The sequence below is a fragment of the Phalaenopsis equestris genome, unplaced genomic scaffold (genome assembly GCF_001263595.1).
Source record: "Phalaenopsis equestris unplaced genomic scaffold, ASM126359v1 Scaffold000507, whole genome shotgun sequence".
In the NCBI taxonomy this organism is placed as follows: domain Eukaryota; kingdom Viridiplantae; phylum Streptophyta; class Magnoliopsida; order Asparagales; family Orchidaceae; genus Phalaenopsis; species Phalaenopsis equestris.
This window is the reverse complement of record NW_018164947.1, coordinates 667915-687741: the sequence shown is the minus strand read 5'-3', so window position 1 is coordinate 687741 and position 19827 is coordinate 667915. Positions and strand designations below refer to the sequence as shown.

The 19827-nt window shown below is 35.8% G+C and overlaps 1 protein-coding gene across 1 annotated transcript in view; it reads left to right on the top strand.

The window, feature by feature from the left end:
- Positions 1-16450: 16450 nt before the first annotated feature.
- Positions 16451-19827, top strand: part of LOC110028278 (helicase and polymerase-containing protein TEBICHI) — a 62831-nt gene continuing 59454 nt past the window's right edge. Inside the window, exons 1-4 of the mRNA XM_020730059.1 lie at positions 16451-16678; positions 16801-17213; positions 17372-17516; positions 17807-18691. Of these exons, the coding sequence (XP_020585718.1) occupies positions 16643-16678; positions 16801-17213; positions 17372-17516; positions 17807-18691 (1479 nt within the window). The 5' untranslated portion in view covers positions 16451-16642. The remainder of the gene's footprint in view (positions 16679-16800; positions 17214-17371; positions 17517-17806; positions 18692-19827) is intronic.

Genomic DNA, 19827 nt, shown 5'->3' with positions numbered 1-19827 from the left:
ACATAAACGAGTAGAACACGTGCTGAGCATGGCTCGCTCGTGTTCGGCTCGTTTACACCCCTAGTCCTCAGTGGAGATTACTTCAACACGTATTATGAGAGTATGAGTTAAATTGACATTTTATAGCTTCTATCACAAAATGACCTCTTGCAAAGAATTAGGATATTTATTTTAACACTATTCTTGGAAATGAAGCTAGGTCTCACATTGCGTTGGAACGAACCTTCACAAACTGGTAATTCCTTGAAACTTTTGAGAGTTGAACGTTTGTTATCTCCATTATAATTCTTGCTACTGTATAATCAGTTAGGTAGTCGTGAGCTATATATATATATATATATATAAGTTTAACAAAAGCTTCCCATAAGCTATATATTTTTCCTTCTTGTTGTTATGCCAGAAAGTTATTTCCTTGTTTTCCTCTTGCAGCTCCCTATTGTAATGGTTTTAATTCTTAATTGCTTAGGAGCTTTATTGGGTTCACTTTTTATTATTTTTTTTATTTTTATTAAAATATAATAATTGTTAAGAACAGTCAAAATATCTTAAAAATTATTTTTAGTGTTTTTAAAAACATACTAATTTATTTTTAGAAATAAAAAATAAAAATTTGTAAAAAACAGAGTAACTAAATATCTATTTTTAAAAATAAAAGAAAAAATTAAATAAAATTGATCCAAAACAAACAATTAGTTTTTTTCATCATTTTTTGCTCTTATTCCTAATTGAGTCGACATTCATCAAATTCGAAGACAATTAAAGACATGCTGACTAATATAGTATTTCTCATCACACTTACCTACATGAAAGTGTAACTTGATTTAGTAGAGGCGGTCCTTCTTTGATGCAGGGGTTGTACTGTTCTAGCACTGCTTTATCGTTTAAAATGAGCTCACACTATAACAATTTTGTATGGAACGGGTTTGTTTGGGGCAGCTACGGCTTATTAAAAAACTGTTGTGCCGCTGCTATGTCGGGATGCTATGTGTATATTTTGTACAATTATATAATAGTCATGCTGCAGTTTTTTATGAAAAAAAATGATCTTTCTGCCCTTGTATTATTATGTTATTTATAACAAAATTAATCATGATTGTCAATCTCAAAAGCTAATCATTCATGCGACTCAAAATAACTAATCAAATAACTTTCAGGACATAGTAAAATCTACCTGAAAACTTTAACAAAAAGAGGAAAAGAGAAATTTACATACAAGCACACAATTCTTATGTATTTACATACCTACCACCCAAACTTTGATATTACACTTATAACACCTTGGTGTCATAGACATAGGCACGAAAAGTTGCATTTCACTTTTGTGGTGTAAAAAATTTAGAGTTTTATGCACGCAAATATGAATATTTGTATTTTAAGTATTAGACATGTAAATACTTAAGAATGGTGTGGTGTGTATGCCCCAATAAAATATGCCATCCAACAAATGGAAAAATTGTGGATGATGAGACAAAGCTGCTCGGGTTGGAGGATGTTGAGAAATTAGGGCGAAGAAAAATAGAAATCGACACAAATCCAGAAGAGCACAAAGTTTTAACGAGGTTCGACAAAGATGCCTACGTTCTCGGGAGCAGAGCGGCGATTCCTTTCAATATTCAAAAAAGGGTTATAGAATTCAGAGAAACCTCATGGGGTTACAAACAGACATATTTATAACTCCATGAGTAAACTCTAAGTACAATATATAATTACAACATTGCCCATGTACCGTACTGCGGGGCGTTGTCCCCGCACCCCTAACCAACATAACGTAACTTCCCGATTTGGACAGATTCTTCCGCTCTGCTTCGTTCCAGCGTATGTCCCTATATGGTATATGAGTCATACCATTACAAATCTCCACATTGACGAATATCCAGCCCCTTATGAGAAAAAGATACATGGGAGTTACACTTGCACCACTGCGGGTTGGGCAACCATGCTTCTCTAGCAATTCCACACACTCAACAAGTCCAAGCAATGCAAGAACTTGTTGATAGTAACTGGCTTAGTCAATATATTAGTTGTAATTTCATCAGTATAAACCTTCTACAACATTATCTCACCAGAAGTAATCAATTCTCTGATCTTGTGATACCTAACATCAATGTGCTTGGTTCTCATATGGTACACCTGATTCTTAGCCAGATAAATAACACTTTGTCACAATGCAACTGAACTCCACCTTGCTCAATGCCCGGTTCCTTTACTAGCCCAGTTCGCCCGGTTCCTTTACTAGCCCAGTAAGTCATAAGGCTTCTTTAGCAGCTTTAGCTACTGTCATGTACTCAGCTTCAGTTGTAGATAATGTCATAATATAATGAATTGTTGATTTCCAACATATAGGCCCCCACCAAGAGTAAACACATACCCAGGTCATCCAAATCACCTGCATAGTCTGAATCAATGTACCTCACAAATGAATGATCATTCTACTGACTGCCAAAAATAATTATGTCCTACAGTACCCTTCAGATACCTGAAAATTCATTTAACTGCTTCCTAACGTTGTCTTCCAGGTTTAGTCATGTTTTGCAGACTTGACTAACAGCATGAGCCAAATTAGGACGAGTACTTACCATTGCATACATTAAGCAACCAACTGCACTGGCATATGCAACCTTTGTCATATCTTCGATTTATGTATCTGTCTTAGGACACTATTCTGAAGAAAAATTAAAATGATTTGTCAAAGGAGTGCTTACAGGCTTCGCTTTGCTCATCTCAAACCTGTCCAAAACTTTCTCAAAATAGCCTCGTGGAGATAAACATAATTGTCTTTAGTCTTTGTCTCAATGAATCTCCATTCCAAGAATCTTCTTCGTAGGACCCAAGTCTTTCATGTCAAATTTTTGTCTCAATAAAGATTTCAAACCACGTACATCATTCATATTCTTTGCAGCAATCAGTATATCATCAACATGCAGTAATAGAAAAATAATAGAATGATCATCAAAACTCTTCACATAAACACAACAATCATACTCACATCTCTTGTAGCTAATCTGAATCATGTAGGAGTCAAACCGCTTGTATCGTTGTCTTGAAGACTATTTCAACCCATACACCGATTTCTTTAACCTGCAAACCAGATGCTCCTGTTCAGGTTGAGTGAACCCTTCTGGCTGCTCCATGTAAATCTGCTCCTCCAAATCACCATGCAAAAAAGTAGTTTTAACGTCTATCTGCTCCAAATGTAAATTCCAAATGGCTACTAATGCAAATACTGCCCTGATTGAAGTATGTATGACCACAGGAAAAAGATTTCATCATAATATATCCCCTTCTACTGTGAAAATCACTTCCCTACCAGTCGAGCCTTGAACATTTCCCCTTCTTTTTCTGATACTGCTGGTTTTTTTTACACGCACTTGCCACCAATAGCCTTCTTTCCCTCAGAAAAATGAACTAGCTCCCAAGTGTAATTTTCCGCAAAAACTCCATCTCCTCAACCATTGCACCCATCCATTTCTCTTTCTCTTGGCTACCGATAGCTTCTTGAAAAGCGGTTGGATCATCGCTGCTGATGAGAAGTGCATAAGAGACCAAGTCTTCATAACCCAATCTGCTAGAAGGCCTTATATTGGTGTGTCTCTGTCTATCTCTGGCTAGATTATAATTGTGCAGATCATTTGGAATGGAATCACCGGGTGTTAGATATGAACTTTCAACTCTCTTAGTTGCCACTGAATGTTGTTCTAAATCCATCTGCACTGCATCTGAATTGGAACTGTTCCCTTACACCTTGTCTTGATTCTGTTGTTACATGGACTGTTCATCAAAAACTGCATCTCTACTGATCACCATCTTCTTTGCAATCGGATCCCAAAACTTGTATCATTTCACACCTTTCTTATATCCCATAAAGATGCACTTTTTGGATTTTGCATCAAGTTCTGATCTTTCATCTCCAGGAACATGCACATAAGTAGGATAACAAAAAATCTGTAAATGATCAAAATTAACTGGATTACCTGTCCATACCTCTTCTGTGACCTTGTCACTCAACGATGCCCGAGGTGATCTATTGATGAGATAACATGTCATATTCACAGCCTCTGCCCAGAAACTCTTCAGAAGCCCTGCATTCAGTCTCAAACATCTTGACCTTTCAGTTAAGGACCTGTTCATCCTTTCTGTCACGCCATTTTGTTGTGGTGTCTTGCGCACTGAAAAATGTCTCTGAATCTCATGCTCCTCACAGAGCTTCTGAAATTGCAAATCTGTATACTTTATGTCATTATCATATCTCAAATACTTGATCTTTCTGTTAGTTTGGTTCTCCACCTCATCTTTCCACAACTTGAATTTAGAGAAGACTTCAGATTTTTGCTTCAAGAAATATACCCAAACTTTCCTGGAGAAATCATCAATAAAAGTAACAAAATATTGAGATCCTTTCAATGACGATTCCCTGTTAGGACCCCATACATCAAAATCGACATGATCAAGAATCCTTTTAATTTTATGTTTTTCAGTCATAAAACTGACTCTAGTTTGTTTTCCAATAACACATAACTTACAAAGATTGAGCTTGCAGCTTTTAACACCATGCAACAGGTTTCTTCTATGTAATTTTGTCATCCCACTTTCACTGAGATGACCCAGACACATATGTCATAGCTTTGTACTATCATCATCTGACTCCACAGATTGAACTTCATCTAAAACTGTACTCCCCAACAGTTTGTAGATATTGCATGCAGTTAACTTTACTTTCATCACCATCAGTGCACCCTTAATAATTCTGATGGTTTCCCTATCTTTGTCTGCCTTAGGAACGAAACCATTTTTATTTAAAGTGCCCAAGAAAATCAAATTTCTATTCAGATCCATAATATGTCTGACATCACATAACATTCTAACTGTGTCATCATGCATCTTAATTCTGACTTCTCTAATGCCAACAATGTTGCAGCATCTATCATCACCCAGAAAAATCGAGCCTAATTAGTTGATCTGTTTGAAGTTAACCACTCCATGTTAGGTGTTATGTGATAAGAGCTTCTTGACCCAAGAGTCCCTGCATATGTGAACTATGAACTGAGTTGATAAAATTGAAAGTATATCGCCATCACTGCAATCTGAATTGTCATTCTGCACCATATTTACAGACTTCAATTATGCATCACCTTTCTCCCCAGTCTGCTTCTTCAGCTTTGGACAATCTCTCTTCATATGACCTGACTCATTGTAATTGTAGCAATGAATCGTCTTTTTATCTTTGGACTTGGATCTGAAATTTCACCATATAGAACCATCTTTCTCTTTCTTCCTTCCACGATCCTGATTATCCTTCACATATAAACTGTCGTCATGAGAGCTTTCCCCTGCATTCTGCTTCCGCTGGTTGTGAGCCAACAATGCTGCAGTAATCTCATCAACTTTGATAGTTTCTTTCTCATATGTAAGAGTAGTCACCAGGTGTTCATAGGAAGAAGACAGTGAACACAACAAAATCATTGCTTGGTCTTCATCCTCAATAGTCACTTCAAGTTGTGATAAATCTGTGATTATTTAATTGAAACCATTAACATGCTGCGACAGATCAGAGCCTTCTTGCATCTTTAGCCTATACAACCTTTGCTTCAGATACAATTTATTCGTCAGAGATTTAACCATAAATTGAGTTTCCAATTTCTTCCATATTTCCTCTGGAGATTTTAGATTCATCATGTGATTTCCCAGACATAGCCGCATAGTAGCTGCCACTCGTAGTTGTAATTTTCTTCCCAATTTTCATCCTCCATGACATCTGGTTTTGCTGCCCGCAAAGCCTTTAAGATTCCCTGTTGTGCTAACAGATCTTTCGTCCTTGTTTGTCATAATCCGAAGTTACCAGTTTCATCGAACTTTACCGCCTCGAATTTCATACCAAAAAATACCTTTTGAAATTACTCCTACCGCAAACTTCCGTTTGCTGCTTCCGCGTTATCGGAATAACACCGCGTGCCCCACGATCTTTTTCGCAGCTGCCTTCATGAATTTTGTACCTCCACAACAAAGGAAATAAATCTTTTGCGGCTCCCGACAAAGGAATTTCGAGTGTCCGCCAAAATGCCGCCTCCATCAAAGGAAATTACAACCAGAGCTGAATTTCAAAGGAAATTAAAACCAGAGCTGAATTTCTACTATTTCCTGTGCCTCTTGTGAAGGAAGTTCGGGATCCAACAAGGAAACGGATCGGTATATTCCAATCCAGTCTTCCACTTTTTCGCCAACTTCCGATCACAGCAGTAAGGAATTCCAAATTAGTTTTCCTTTCCCGATCCTGCAGAAACAAAAATATTTCCTTCTTTGGAAGGAATATTCCTCTAAGATTCCTCGATTCTTCCGTCCGCCTGCCAAACAACCGTCTCCATGCAAGAACCACCTTGATCGCAACCTCGATCCCTCCGGAATTCTTCTTCGCCGACGTCACTCCCTGGTCTGATTTGTCGTGAAAACCTCTTGCCTAATCACGGACCTCCTCTTCGAGGCTCTGTTCCCCGCATTCCAAACCCTTTTTGCACACAAGCCCCGCCAAACACCTCTACGAACCGGTGTGAAATCTCTATTCACCGTAACTGCACGCAAACCAAAGACCTTCACTCGAAATCACCAAACTTCTCTGCCAAAATCTTCTTTGTTCGTAGGCCGTCAAAATTTTTCTTATTCTCAGCCCTAAATCATATCTCTGATACCATTTGTTAAGAAATTAGGGCGAAGAAAAATAGAAATCGATACAAATCAGAAGATCACAAAGATTTAACGAGGTTCAGCAAAGATGCCTACGTCCTCGGAAGCAGAGCGACGATTCCTTTCAATATTCAGAAAAGGTTTACGAAATTCAGAGATATCTTCTAGGGTTACAAACAAACATATTTATAACCACAGGAGTATACCTTAAGTACAATATGTAATTACAACATTACCCATGTACCGTACCGCGGGACATTGTCCCACGTACCCCCAACCCACATAACATAACTTCCCGATTTGGACAGATTCTTCCACTTCGCTTCGCTTTGTTCCAACATATGTTCCTATATGGTATATGAGTCATACCATAATAGAGGAGGAAGCTGACGGATGGGAGAAGTTTGAGGCTTCGGTTCACTTGGGATCAAGTAGGAGAAGGGTTGGAAGGAGTTTGTGGTTAGAGGAAGAAGTTGCTGGGACGGAGGACTCGCGGGTTTGTGAGGGGGAGGAGTATGCTCACTGTTGCGGTTGGGCTTCAGTTCGTAGAGAGGGAGGTAGGAAACGTGGGTGTAGAGGTGAGCTGGTTTAATGGGGCATAAGCTATGGGAAACGAGGGAGTGGAGGGCTGCGTGAGAGAGGAGAAGGGCACGCTAGTCTTTGGTTACTAACATGAAATTTTTACAAAGCACAACCACCCCGTAATATCCAAACGCTCCTTACTGCGTTTCTGCACCGCACTACAACTAAAAAAACTGTCCCAAACACACCCTAAATTTGTTGAATTTCATGCCTTTTTCGATTTAAATTTGGTATTCTTATGGAGCAACTTATCTAACTATGTGGGTGTTTAGTAGTAGGGTTTTGGGCCGAATTTACGCGTATTTAATGTAAATCTAGTCAAACATGGAAAACAGAGGATGTAAATCCAACACCCCCTAAATCTAGTTTTTTGGTCGATGTAACATTAATCCCATATTTATTAAATTCAATCTAGAGATGGATTTAGGGGATTTAGGTTGCACGAGAAACATGTAATTAATATCTTCCCTTGTCGCTTGCCTCTTCACACAGAAGTTCGCCAAACATTTTATAAGGATTTAAAGGGATTTACCAATAAATGAACCAAACATAATAGTAGATTTAATACCTCTAGATTTGATAAATTCGGATTTACTAAATCCTATTTAGCTTAAATCCAAGTTGCACCGAAGCACCCCCATATATATCAGATCAAATTTTGCCACTAAAAACAAATCAATATTCACCATGAGTTGTTTTGCAACACCATGAGTTGTTTTGCAACTGAGTTTTTATTATCATGAAGTCGTAGGGGTTGTGATCGTGCAGATATAATATGATTTCCTAAATATAATTTTTATAGAAATTAGAAATTATTCTTAAAAAAATTGTTGTGGAATCTTTTACACCTTGGCCATCATATCATAATTATTGTTACTATTAGATTAAAGTTTTAGCATCAAATGACTTGTGAACATGAAAATATCATCACATTCTAAGTATTTTAAGGAACTTATGACATTGGATCTTCCATTTTGAAGAATTATTGTAAATGTTTAGGGTATTTTAAAAATTTATCTACAAATAACACTTTCAAAACTGAAATTTTCAAACAGGCTAACTGGTTATGCAACGCTAGCTTTTAAACAACAAAATTTCCACAACAACTTTTGAACTGAGATTTCATACAACCGCAACTGAAACAAACACACATTTAAAAAGTATTGTGGTTTGTATGTAATTTCCCCCATACAATTGCCTTATTTTAGATTTTAGATGTAATCATGATGACCGAATTTGCTGGTGAACGCATGCAATTGGAGTGGCCTTCAACTGTGCTTGAAATGCAAAATCAGGAACTACATAGACGCTCTAAGTGATATTGCATTCATACTATCATAAAAGGCTCCTCATACTTTTCAAATTATTGTACATTAGTGTGAGTAACTTTTGAACAAAATAATCTAAGATATTGGGTGTCATAGGCTACATAAATGCCTTGAGTGCCATGCATATCAATCACTAAAAATAACTCATGTGTCTCTAACAACCATACGCTCAAAAATTTTCAAAATAAAACAAGCATTTTGTTGTATTAATTCATGGGCCATTTTAAAAGCCATGCCAACACATAAAATCACCTAAATAATTAATTGCTTGTACTCTCTTAAATTTTTTTAGTTTTTTAACTTAAAGTTTAATGATCCTATGTTGACTAAAGAGATCAAATGAATTTAAATTTAACTTGCTACTAGATGTGTGCAGCTGACCTAAATGGATATGATTACATAAAAAAGGTATTTAAGCATTACATGTTAGCTTAAATTTGTTAACACATTCTGTCAAAAAAGATTCTCAAATTGATCACCCTACCTACAAAATATGGTAATAAGTCTCACTTTGAATGATTGATCGCCCACATCATGAGTATTGGAGTCAAAAAAATTATATTAAAAATAATTTTAAATTTTATTGTTTCAATTTAGAATAGTAAATTAATCATTTTGGACCATAAATGTGATATTCAACTGTATAACTTATTAGAAATATTTGATCTTCTATTTATATATAACTTTTGAGGCATTTGTAAAGCAGATTTACTTTAAAATAAAAACTCTTAGTATCATTACATTTATAAATTTTTATATATAGATCCAATTATTTGTATATAAAAATAGAGTTTGACAATGATGCGAAGTGATGAATTTTTAAAACAAAACAAATCATATGTAAATTACAAAGTTAATCACCTACAACTATGCAAAATTGATATGATCTAACAACATCAAGTCATTCAAACATACCCAATATTCCAGATGATGACCATATTGAAGGCAAATCTTCACTAAAGAGGACTTCAAAACAACATCAACTCATTCAAAGATTCACAGTTCACCACATGACCTACGTGACCAATTACGGTCCATGTGCCACACAACTCATGTAGCTCCTGACTCCTGCCATTGCAGCTTATAAATTTCTTCATAGCTCACAACTACAGTGTACTTGACCAATTACGACTTACATAGCTTAGAGCTCATGTAGTTCCTGACTTTATCTCCTGCGTCCTACGTATGCATCACAATTCACCACTAAGACCTACATGACATACACCTCGTGCAAATCCTAACTCATTCCCTTGCAATATACATATATCATTATAACTCACCCAATGGCCTAAGTGACTAACCATGATCTGTGTGGCTCACAACTCTTGTTGATCCTGACTCCTGCCTCTGCAACTTATGAGCATCATAATTGCTACTCACTACATTCTACCTGGCTCACGACCTTTGCAACTTCCTAATATGGTCTCTATGGTCAACCAATGCTCTTGAAGTAGCCATATGCATCCCACACGACCAACTGCTACCGTACTTTCAACTATGACATATACAAAAAGCTGACGCTATTACCGCTAATAACATTTACACGTGATTGTTGCCTCCATAGCAACTGACTACTACCTTTCCAGTCTGCTATCACCAATAACTCCATCCATTACATCCAAACTATGACCATTATCAATGAAGTACTATTGTACATTTACAATAATCAACTGTTTAACTTCGTCTTTCCTAATTTGTGAGAGGAGTTGACATGTGTACTCACCATTTATAGTAAATTATTTCAACTGGGCTAAGCACTGCGGGTTTTTCTCCTTTCTGAGGATTTCTACATAAAAATCGAGACATCTCATCCTGTTTACCACTCTTTAATTACTTGAATGTGTGTTGATTTTCATGCAACGCTAGTACTCTAAATTTATGACTCTAACGTCGTAAACCTTATAACACATATCAACGCTGCTATGAGATATTATGAATATGCATCATAGTAATCTTATTTTGTGATTGTATATGTGTAAAATTTCATTTACTAAGAGACTCCATTAAGATTTTTTTATTTTCCAGGTAACAAGCTGATTAGAGGTTGATATATCAATCACTAAATTAACAAAATATTTTGTTCCTAATAGGTCAATTATTCCACCGCCACTCAATCGGTAATTCAACCGCTAATTTTGCTGCTAAAAAATCAATTGTTATTTTAATACAATGTTAGAGATCGACTTCTTCTGTAAAAAAAGATTTTTAGCATTAAATATTCCATCGTTACTCAACCGTTAAAGTTTAGCGACTGATTTAGTAATCACTAACACATATCGATTGAATTATTCAATCGCTATTTCTTTTGCGACCAATATTTTAATGATTAATAAAAATAAAACACAAATCAATTTGTAATATAATTTATTGATAGAAAATCACTTATTACTATCTGATTCTTTCAGTCGATAATCATGAACTTTTCGGTAGTGTTGGGGATTATGATATGTGATGCTTTGACTGATAATCATACCATATTTAGAAACCATCTTATTGTTGAGAAATTAGGGCAAAGAAAAACATGAATTTACACAAATCCAGAATAACACACAGAGATTTACGAGGTTCGGTAAAGATGTATGTATCCTCGGGAGCAGAGCGTTGACTTACTTTTCAATATTAAGAAAAAAAATATAAAATACAAGATTCAGAATCTTAGGGACTCAGAGGCTCACCTAGGGTTACAAACATGATATATATATAACCCTATAGTACAATATTTCATTACTTAAATTACCCCTGTACCAAACCGCGAGGTGTTGCCCCCGCACCCCAAACCCACATAATAAAAATCCCCCGATTGGACAGATCCTTCCGCTCATGGGCTCCGCTCCACTCCAGCATCTGTCTCATTTACGGTATATGAGTCATACCTAACAAATGCATATATCCCAACAAATCTCCACCTTGCACGAATATCTAGCCCCTTAGGAGAAATATATCATGGAGTTTTTTATGCATCAATGTGGGTTGGGCCATTACGCTTCCGCTGCGCCTTCGCTGATCCCCCCAACCCACTAAATTCCAAGAGACACAACTCTTCAATTTCAAGAAACATCTCTTAATTCCAAGAGACTCAAAATTCTGGTCCAACCCCTTTAAGAGAAATACATATACCCAACAAATCTTCACCTTGATAAATATCTTGCCCCTTTAGGTGAAATGCATATACCCAACAAATTTCCACCTTGGCGAATATCCAACCCCTTAGGAGAAATATATTATGGAGTTTTTTATGCACCAATGTGGGTTGAGCCACAAATCTTTTAAAATAATTTCTTAATTAAGATTTTCTTAATTAAGTTTCCCAGAAAAAGGATTTTCTTAATTAAATTTTCCCATAAATTATTTTCCTTAAACTTCCAAGAAAAGCTCTACCTCCGCTTTCCAGAAAATCTCATTTTTCCTTCCATAAAGGCTCTGTTTTTCTTTTTAGAAAAGCTTTGTTTCTGCTTTCGTTCAAGAAATAAATTTTTCCTTTCCCGAGTGCTGCAGCAGATTCACTTTTCTTGTCTTTCCTGCGTTCTGTAAAATCTTCCCGTGCAGCAAGATTTTTCTGGTGAATAGGAGGAAATTTCATTTATTGCTTCTAGATAAATCTAGAAAAAATCTCTTCTAAATTTCTTCTCTACAGCAAATGAATAAAATCAGAACTTATTTCCTTCTAATTTTCTTCTTCGCCTCCCACAAAGGAATAAAATCGATACTTGATTTCTCTTCCAATTTTCTTATCCGCAATAAAATCGGAACTTAATTTCCTTCCAATTTTCTTCTGCCTCCAGCAAAAGAATGAAGTAAGAGATTCTAATTTTCACCTCCGCTCCAGGCTGACGTCGAACCTTCCTTTTCTACCTGTAGCAACTTCGCCTGGCACTGGAACCTCTAGTTGAACCGCCAAAGCTGAAGTCGCGATTCCTCTATCGCTATCACGAAAGCTACGATTCCTGCCACAATTCCTCTGTTGATTTTGCCAACGCCTTCCTGCGCGACTCCTCCGAAGCTTTGCCAAACTTCTACTGTACGCACGCGCCTGGTGTCGCACTTGAAGCCTTCGCAGAAAAACCCTCATCTTTCTACTGAACCGTCTGAAGCCCTCGTCATCTTTGAACTTCCTCTGCTTTGAAATCTGAACTTCCGCGAACCTTGCCGAAATCCTTCCCTAACCGTCAATCTCCTCTGTCAAAATCTTCTTTATTCTTGCGTCACTTAAATTTTTCTTCTCTGCCCTCAAACCTCGCTCTGCCAATTGTTGAGAAATTAGGGCGAAGAAAAACAAGAATTTACACAAATCCAGAAGAATACACAGAGATTTACGAGGTTTGACAAAGATGCCTACATCATTGGGAGTTTAGCGACGACTTTCTTTTTAATATTCAGAAAAGAGTACAAAATACAAGATTCAAAATCTCAGGGACTCAGAGGCTTACCCAGGATTACAAACATGACATATATATAACACTATAATACAATATGTAATTACTTAAATTACTCATGTACCAAACCGCAGGGTCTTGCCCCAGCACCCCCAACCCACATAATGAAACTCCCCCGATTGGACAGATTCTTCTGCTCCACTCAGCTCGTGGGCTCCGCTCTACTCCAACATCTGTCCCATTTATGGTATATGAGTTATACCTAACACTTATCTAATTAGCATGAGGGCAAATCTCTTGGCATTGGGATAGTTACATAGGTGGTCCTCATTGTGATACCTATTTTGTACGTGTATTTAATTAATAATAATTTTTTAATGCAATTTAAAACAGTCGATTTTATCATTTTATAAAAATGATAATAGTTTTTAATATTTATGGTAAAAAGCAATAGTTTATCATATTTTGCAATTAATTAGAACTAATATTGTCATAAATGTCATTTTTAAAAATTCAAAATATTATGCGTGGGCTATTAAAAATTTTGAATTACCACTAGATTTTCTAAAAATTTGTGGCACAAACTTAAATTTACTTAGAATATTAATGTTAAAGCTGTTTATCAAATTCTAACAATGATATTATGGCTTTAAGACATTCATTTGAAAATCCTAATTTGTATATCAGATCTGATTGTCAATATTTTTCAAACATGATTCATAAGTATAGTTATTTATAAAATTTTAAATTAATCATTAAAAAAAAACTAATCCTATAAAAAAAATGGACTAATGAGAATGTCATTCTCCATTTTTTTTTGGGACTGGTTTATTGTACTGACTGAGGGTCTGTTTGGGATAGCTGCAGCTTAATAATAAGTGATGTGCAGAAGCTATTGCAGATATGTTGATCGTCTGTTTGTTTTTTATAAATTGAAAACAACTATGTTGCAGTTGTTTCTTGATAAATGACCATTCTGTCCTATCTAGTATTGTTGTTTACAACAGAACTGTGATGTCATTATATTCTATTCTTTATGGAACAAAATATCTAGTGCAAAAGAGTATAAAAAAAAATATATACACATCACTTAACAGTGAGTATCATGATTAAGAAAATTAAGAAAAAAATAGTAAAATAACATTTAATAATATGATAATTTGTTCTTAAAGTACATACAACATATGTCTCGAGTTAAGCCATCCTCCAGGGATACTTTATATGCCCGATCAATCTCGGCGGTAGAATCTTCCAACCTATGTGCCTACCAAAAAAAGGAAATAGTTTTACGTGATTCTCCGCTGTCATATGCAGAACTGTCTCCTATAGCTATATGACTGATGTGAAATTAGCATACAACTCGTTACACAGTGGCCCTGCAGTCCTCAGAAGGTACCAGAAATCCTCGAGCTCATATTTTTTGAATGTTATAAAAGACATTCCATTAGACATATCACAATTGCAAATTTATGAGGGTGCGTGGTCTCATAAAACTTAGTATATTAACCAACAAATAAATGAAACGATGCCGAAGAACGAAGGGGATAGGGAGAGGAGAAGAAATGACAAATCCTTGCCACCTGAACCACAGATTGGAGAGGAGGAGAGCCAATGCTGCCTTTAGGGCATAATCATGAGAGAGGAGAGAGCAGGACACGAGAGTGAAGAGCTCACGAGAGATGGGAGAGTGGGACTATAGGAGAACCCGGGGCAGAGCAGTCAAAGTTGAAAATAAATGAAAGATGAAATGTAGGTCGCAGAATCGAACTCATAACCCGTTCTTATTATACATCACAATCGGTTTTTTCAAAATGCATACTAAAGGTCTGTTTGGTGGGAAAAATTTCTCTCTGGACTTCGGACGTAGCTTTACATGCAAACTCCAATAATATACGACAATGAGTGCTATATCGGGCCTACCTAAAAAAATATTAAAGAGAAACTGCGTAATCCGCAATAACCCTGGAATAACATTGAAATAGCCCCGAAATAACCTTTACGGTTGCACTTTATTAACCATTAAATAATCTCCCCAAAATAACACCATGGAGGTTATTTTGGGGTTATTTCTGGGTTATTGAAGATAAACACATATATTTCACTTCAATGACCCATAAATAACCCTGAAATAACATCTGCGATGCACTACACGTGACGACATATTATTGGAGTCCGCACGTAGAGCTACGTCAAGAGTCCGGACTGAATTTTTTTTTTTTTTTGGGGCAGTTGTTGTTTATCCAGCTTATCTCGATAAACAACTTAGTTTGATAAGCTGCTGATCAATAACTTATCCTGAGCGGTTGTTTAGTTTATGCGTTTGAAAAACAATTGATTTGCAGCTGTTTTTAGATAAATGAACATTCTACCTCTGATCTGAATAAACTATTTAGCTTTTTAGTATGTGCATTTAAAAAAATAATTAATTTGTAACTTTTTTCTAGATAAATGACCATTATGACACTTTGCGATATTGCTGTTTGTAAGAGAATTGTAATGACTACACATTTGATAGTTGACAAAAAAAAAACACTTCATAACAATAGAAAAAAAATGCACCTTACTTAAGAGCACCTCACTTGAGAGAAAATAAAAAAAAAACATAATAAAAAAGAAATGACATCTTCAAATTACATATAAAAGTATGATGATATTCATTTTAAAATGCAGAAGAAAGTGATTTTTGGTATCGCGACATCAAGCCAGTTAAACATTTCCCTTTTTTTTACTGCACATTCCCTTAACCAAAATTTCTCAACAAAATGATGGGATTGGATGCCACAAAGAGCAAATAGGTGCTTCCCAATAAAAAATCGTAGAAATAATTCTAAGAAAACCATAAACAAATATTTGGTATAACCACAAACTTTCTAAAGAAACCCATGAGATTGGAAACTGCAGAGGGCAACCGAGTGCAACGAAAGAAAAACCACATAATTAAACATATAGGAATAATATTGCGAGATACCAGATGAATGATAGGAAGAACCATGGGAGAAGAGAGGGAGCGCGGGAATGGAGAACCAACCTATGCAAGCGCGGTGCGACGAGGGGGAAGGGCACGAGTGATTGTTGATAAAATGTAGCTCTTCAAAGGGGGACTCGAGTTCGATCCCACGACCCTCTTCCTTCAATAAAAACAAAACAATATTTCAAAGTTTTTAAAATGCTAAAAGTAGTAACAAGCTGCCCCCAAATGCACCTAAATGCGAGCGCATTTTCTGTCCGGACACCTGACGTAGCTCTAGGTGCCCCTCAGGTTATTCCTGGGTTATTTTCAGCTTATTTCTGGGTTATTTTCAATAATCCCGAAATAACCTAAAAATAACCTGCAATCTTTATTTTTGAGTTATTTCTACATTATTTCAGGATTATTGAAAATAACCCAAAAATAATTTAAAAATAACTCAAAAATATCATTTGCTACAGCTAAAGCAATATTTAAATGCTCCTCCGGACATATCTAGAACGCGCATTGGAGAAAAGCTGCCCCAAACGGGCGGTTACTCTCCTTTGAACCAAATAAAGTTGCGCGGTTTCGTTTGTTCAAAAGAACGGCAGTCCGAGCGCAGCCCCAAGCCGCGGTGCAAATTTCTTTCTCAGAAGTTTGCCCTCCTCATTCGCCATTGAAGTTATCTTTTTCTCTCATCAAAGTGGCAAGCTACCTCCCTTCTCAACGAGACTATGTCCTCCGGCTCTCCTCAAGTTCGAATCAATCAGGCATTTCTCTGCGAAACCCTATTCATTTTTTCTTACAATCCTTCTTTCTCTTTCACATTAAAAGATTTTTTACACGAAATGTATTCCGCTTTTATACCTTTTTGTCATCTATAATTAAACAGTTCTTCGCCTCTAAGAAACGAAGTTCCGAGAAAAATCCAAAAAGCTCGTTTACCGGATCTCCCAAGGGCAGTCTAGCTGGATATTTGGTTAAATCTCCGAATGCAAACACCCACTCTACCCCCAACGACACTTCTTCGCGCACCGGCCCGGTTAAGAGGAATTTGACATTGGAGATTGGGCTGGGTTCTGTCATCGCCGAGAAACCTTTATCGTCATCTCCAGAGTTTACAGGTGTCTCAAAGACGGATGAAAGTGTTTTTAAGAATCAAACAGGAGCTCTTTCTGAAGCTTTGGTTGCCCGTGAGGTTATCAGTGCAGAAGCTCCTTCTAAGGAAGAAGTGGCGTTGGAGTCAGGTGGAGAGAATTTGGAGCTCAAAAAGTTTGCAAATGATTTCCTCTCTTTGTATTGCAGGTAATATTTATATTTGTATACATCTATGATTCATCAACGACTAACATTTCTTGTAGATTATGAGATCTTATGGCTTAAAATTGGATAAAATTATTGCAATAATTTATGTTTTTTTTTTCACAATTAACCCTAAATGCGTCTACTTTTTGTTTAATAAGTGATCTTCAATCTGCCTTACCGGAGACAAGAGAGGCTAAAGGAAGAAAACGAGATGGCAGTCTTTTGTTATCCTCCTGCAGTAAAAAGCACTGCATCATAGATAGAGTTGTTACAAGAGTTGATACACGTGAGAATGCTTCTGAGGTAATGACTACAAAGTAATTTATAAGTTAATTACATACCACATAATTCTCATGTTTTTACTATCAAACACCTGAACATTCATATTTACATGCATACCACTCAAATCATTAACATCACTTAAAATATAACACCATCACTCTCTTTTTAGTAGTGAAACACGCATTTTCTTGCATAATTTTATGACCAACTTTCTGTAAGTGTTAATATCGAACTTTGGGTGTGGTATGTAAATATATAAGAACTGTGCTTATTGACCCTTAGTAAACTTTAACATTTTAATATTTGTGCAGGTGGCAGTATCTAATGGTTGCAAAGAAATTGGTGAGGCTGATACTTTTCGTGTCAGCTTAAGAAGATGTAGTAAGTCTCCAGATCTAAAATCAGTAAAGTACGGGTTTAATGCGCTTGTTTCATCTGTTGAAACCCCTAAATCTGTCTCTAGAAGTTCCAAGTTCTCACCAGGGGAAGAATTTTGGAATGAAGCAATTCAAGTTGCTGATGGTTTAATTATTCCATTCGAAAGGCTCCTTGAAAGTTCACAAATTTCAATAAATGAGAGGTCTTGCAAGATATTTTTAAAAGATGCTTCATCTTGTGTTGCTCCTCAGAATTCTGAATATCTTTGTAATTTAGATATTGTTAAGTCAGAAGCACAAAATGTTGCAGGAAATGCTATAATGAAGTCTGAAGAAATTAAAATGCTACCTATTCAGCAGAATGCAATGTCACCTTTGACAGTAAGGCATTTTGATTTTATCCACGAGGAGAACAATAACGACAAGAATTCTGATCAGGGTGGGCATGTAGATAGTGATTCCGTAAATGATCAAAAAGTACATGATAATAGTTGTGAAAGCGAGGCATTCAGAAAAGTTTTTGATAAAAAACAGAACAGAAATAACACACGAATGTTGAATGGAAAGTTGCGTCAACCCGTTCCTGATTTTGCCAAATACGTTGGAAATGTGGGGAGAAGTGCTAATTCATCACATGTTGGTTTGACAAATATTTCTGCTTTACATGAAAATATGGATGCTCAAGTCCAGCATGAAGAAAACAATACACCAGCTACTTCTATCTCTTTGAGGGATAATTTGCTGCTTAGCAATTGGCTCCCTTCTGAACTTGTTGGTGTTTATTCGAAGAAAGGCATTACAAAACTCTATCCTTGGCAGGTTTATTCTCTTTTTCTTTGTTAATTATTTACTTATTCTTCATAGGTAGGTAAATATTCAATATTATCAATCAATACAAAGTACTTAAAATTATTTACAAAACTAGCACTCTCTTTCATCCATGTTTCAAATTTTCTCTCAAATATTAAAATTGAACGTAAAACGACAACCAATATTTTTTATTTTATCGAATTCACAATGATTTGATCATGACATGAGTAAATGCATTGGTTTGATAGTTCAAAAAAATCAACTAGGTGCTGGTTTTTGTAAATAGCAACTTTTCGAGTGCTATGTATGTAGTTATCCATGTTTTTAAATGACAGGTTCGGTGTGTGAGGGAAAAATGCTTTGAAAATTCCAACTTGAATGTTCATCCTTTTTTTTTTATTTATGAGCTAGAAACATATTTATGAAGCAACATATTCTACTTTTTGATAATAGTGATTTTATTTCATAGAATAGAACCGTAACACCACAATTGTTCCAAACAAATTTTTAATTACTGCGATGAATTAATTGTCAAATATACATAATTTACTTCTCTCTTTAATCATGAAAAGATGGAGAGATTATTTGTATTGAGTGGAGGTTTTACTAGTCAAATCACCCATTTCTTTGTGGTTTAAATTATTATTGATGACTTATATTTTGAAATTACTAGACATTGTTTTTTGTACACCTGTTTGTTTAAGTGCAGGATCTTGTTTTTTCTACGATGATGCAATATCTATTTTTTACACTCCATAGGCATTGTGTTCATGTTAAAAGGGAAAAAGCTTCAAAGATACTTTTTTTTTTGGAAAAAATAGGGATTTTTATTCACCTTGAAAGTTTTAGTTTTGTCCGAAGGGCTTAATTTTTTTATTGGGTTTGATTTATCCTGTCAATAATTTGATTTAAGGGGTATTTACATACACACCACAAAAGTCTTATGTATTTACATCTCTACCACCTGAACATTCATATCTACATGCATACCACTCAAATTCTTATCATCGCATAAAAAATACCACCTTTCTTAAATCGTTAAAAGTGAGATACACATTTTCATGCATATATGTATGATACCGAAGTGTTAAAAGTGTAAATGTCAAACTTTAGGTGTTAGATTCATAAATACATAAGAATTGTAT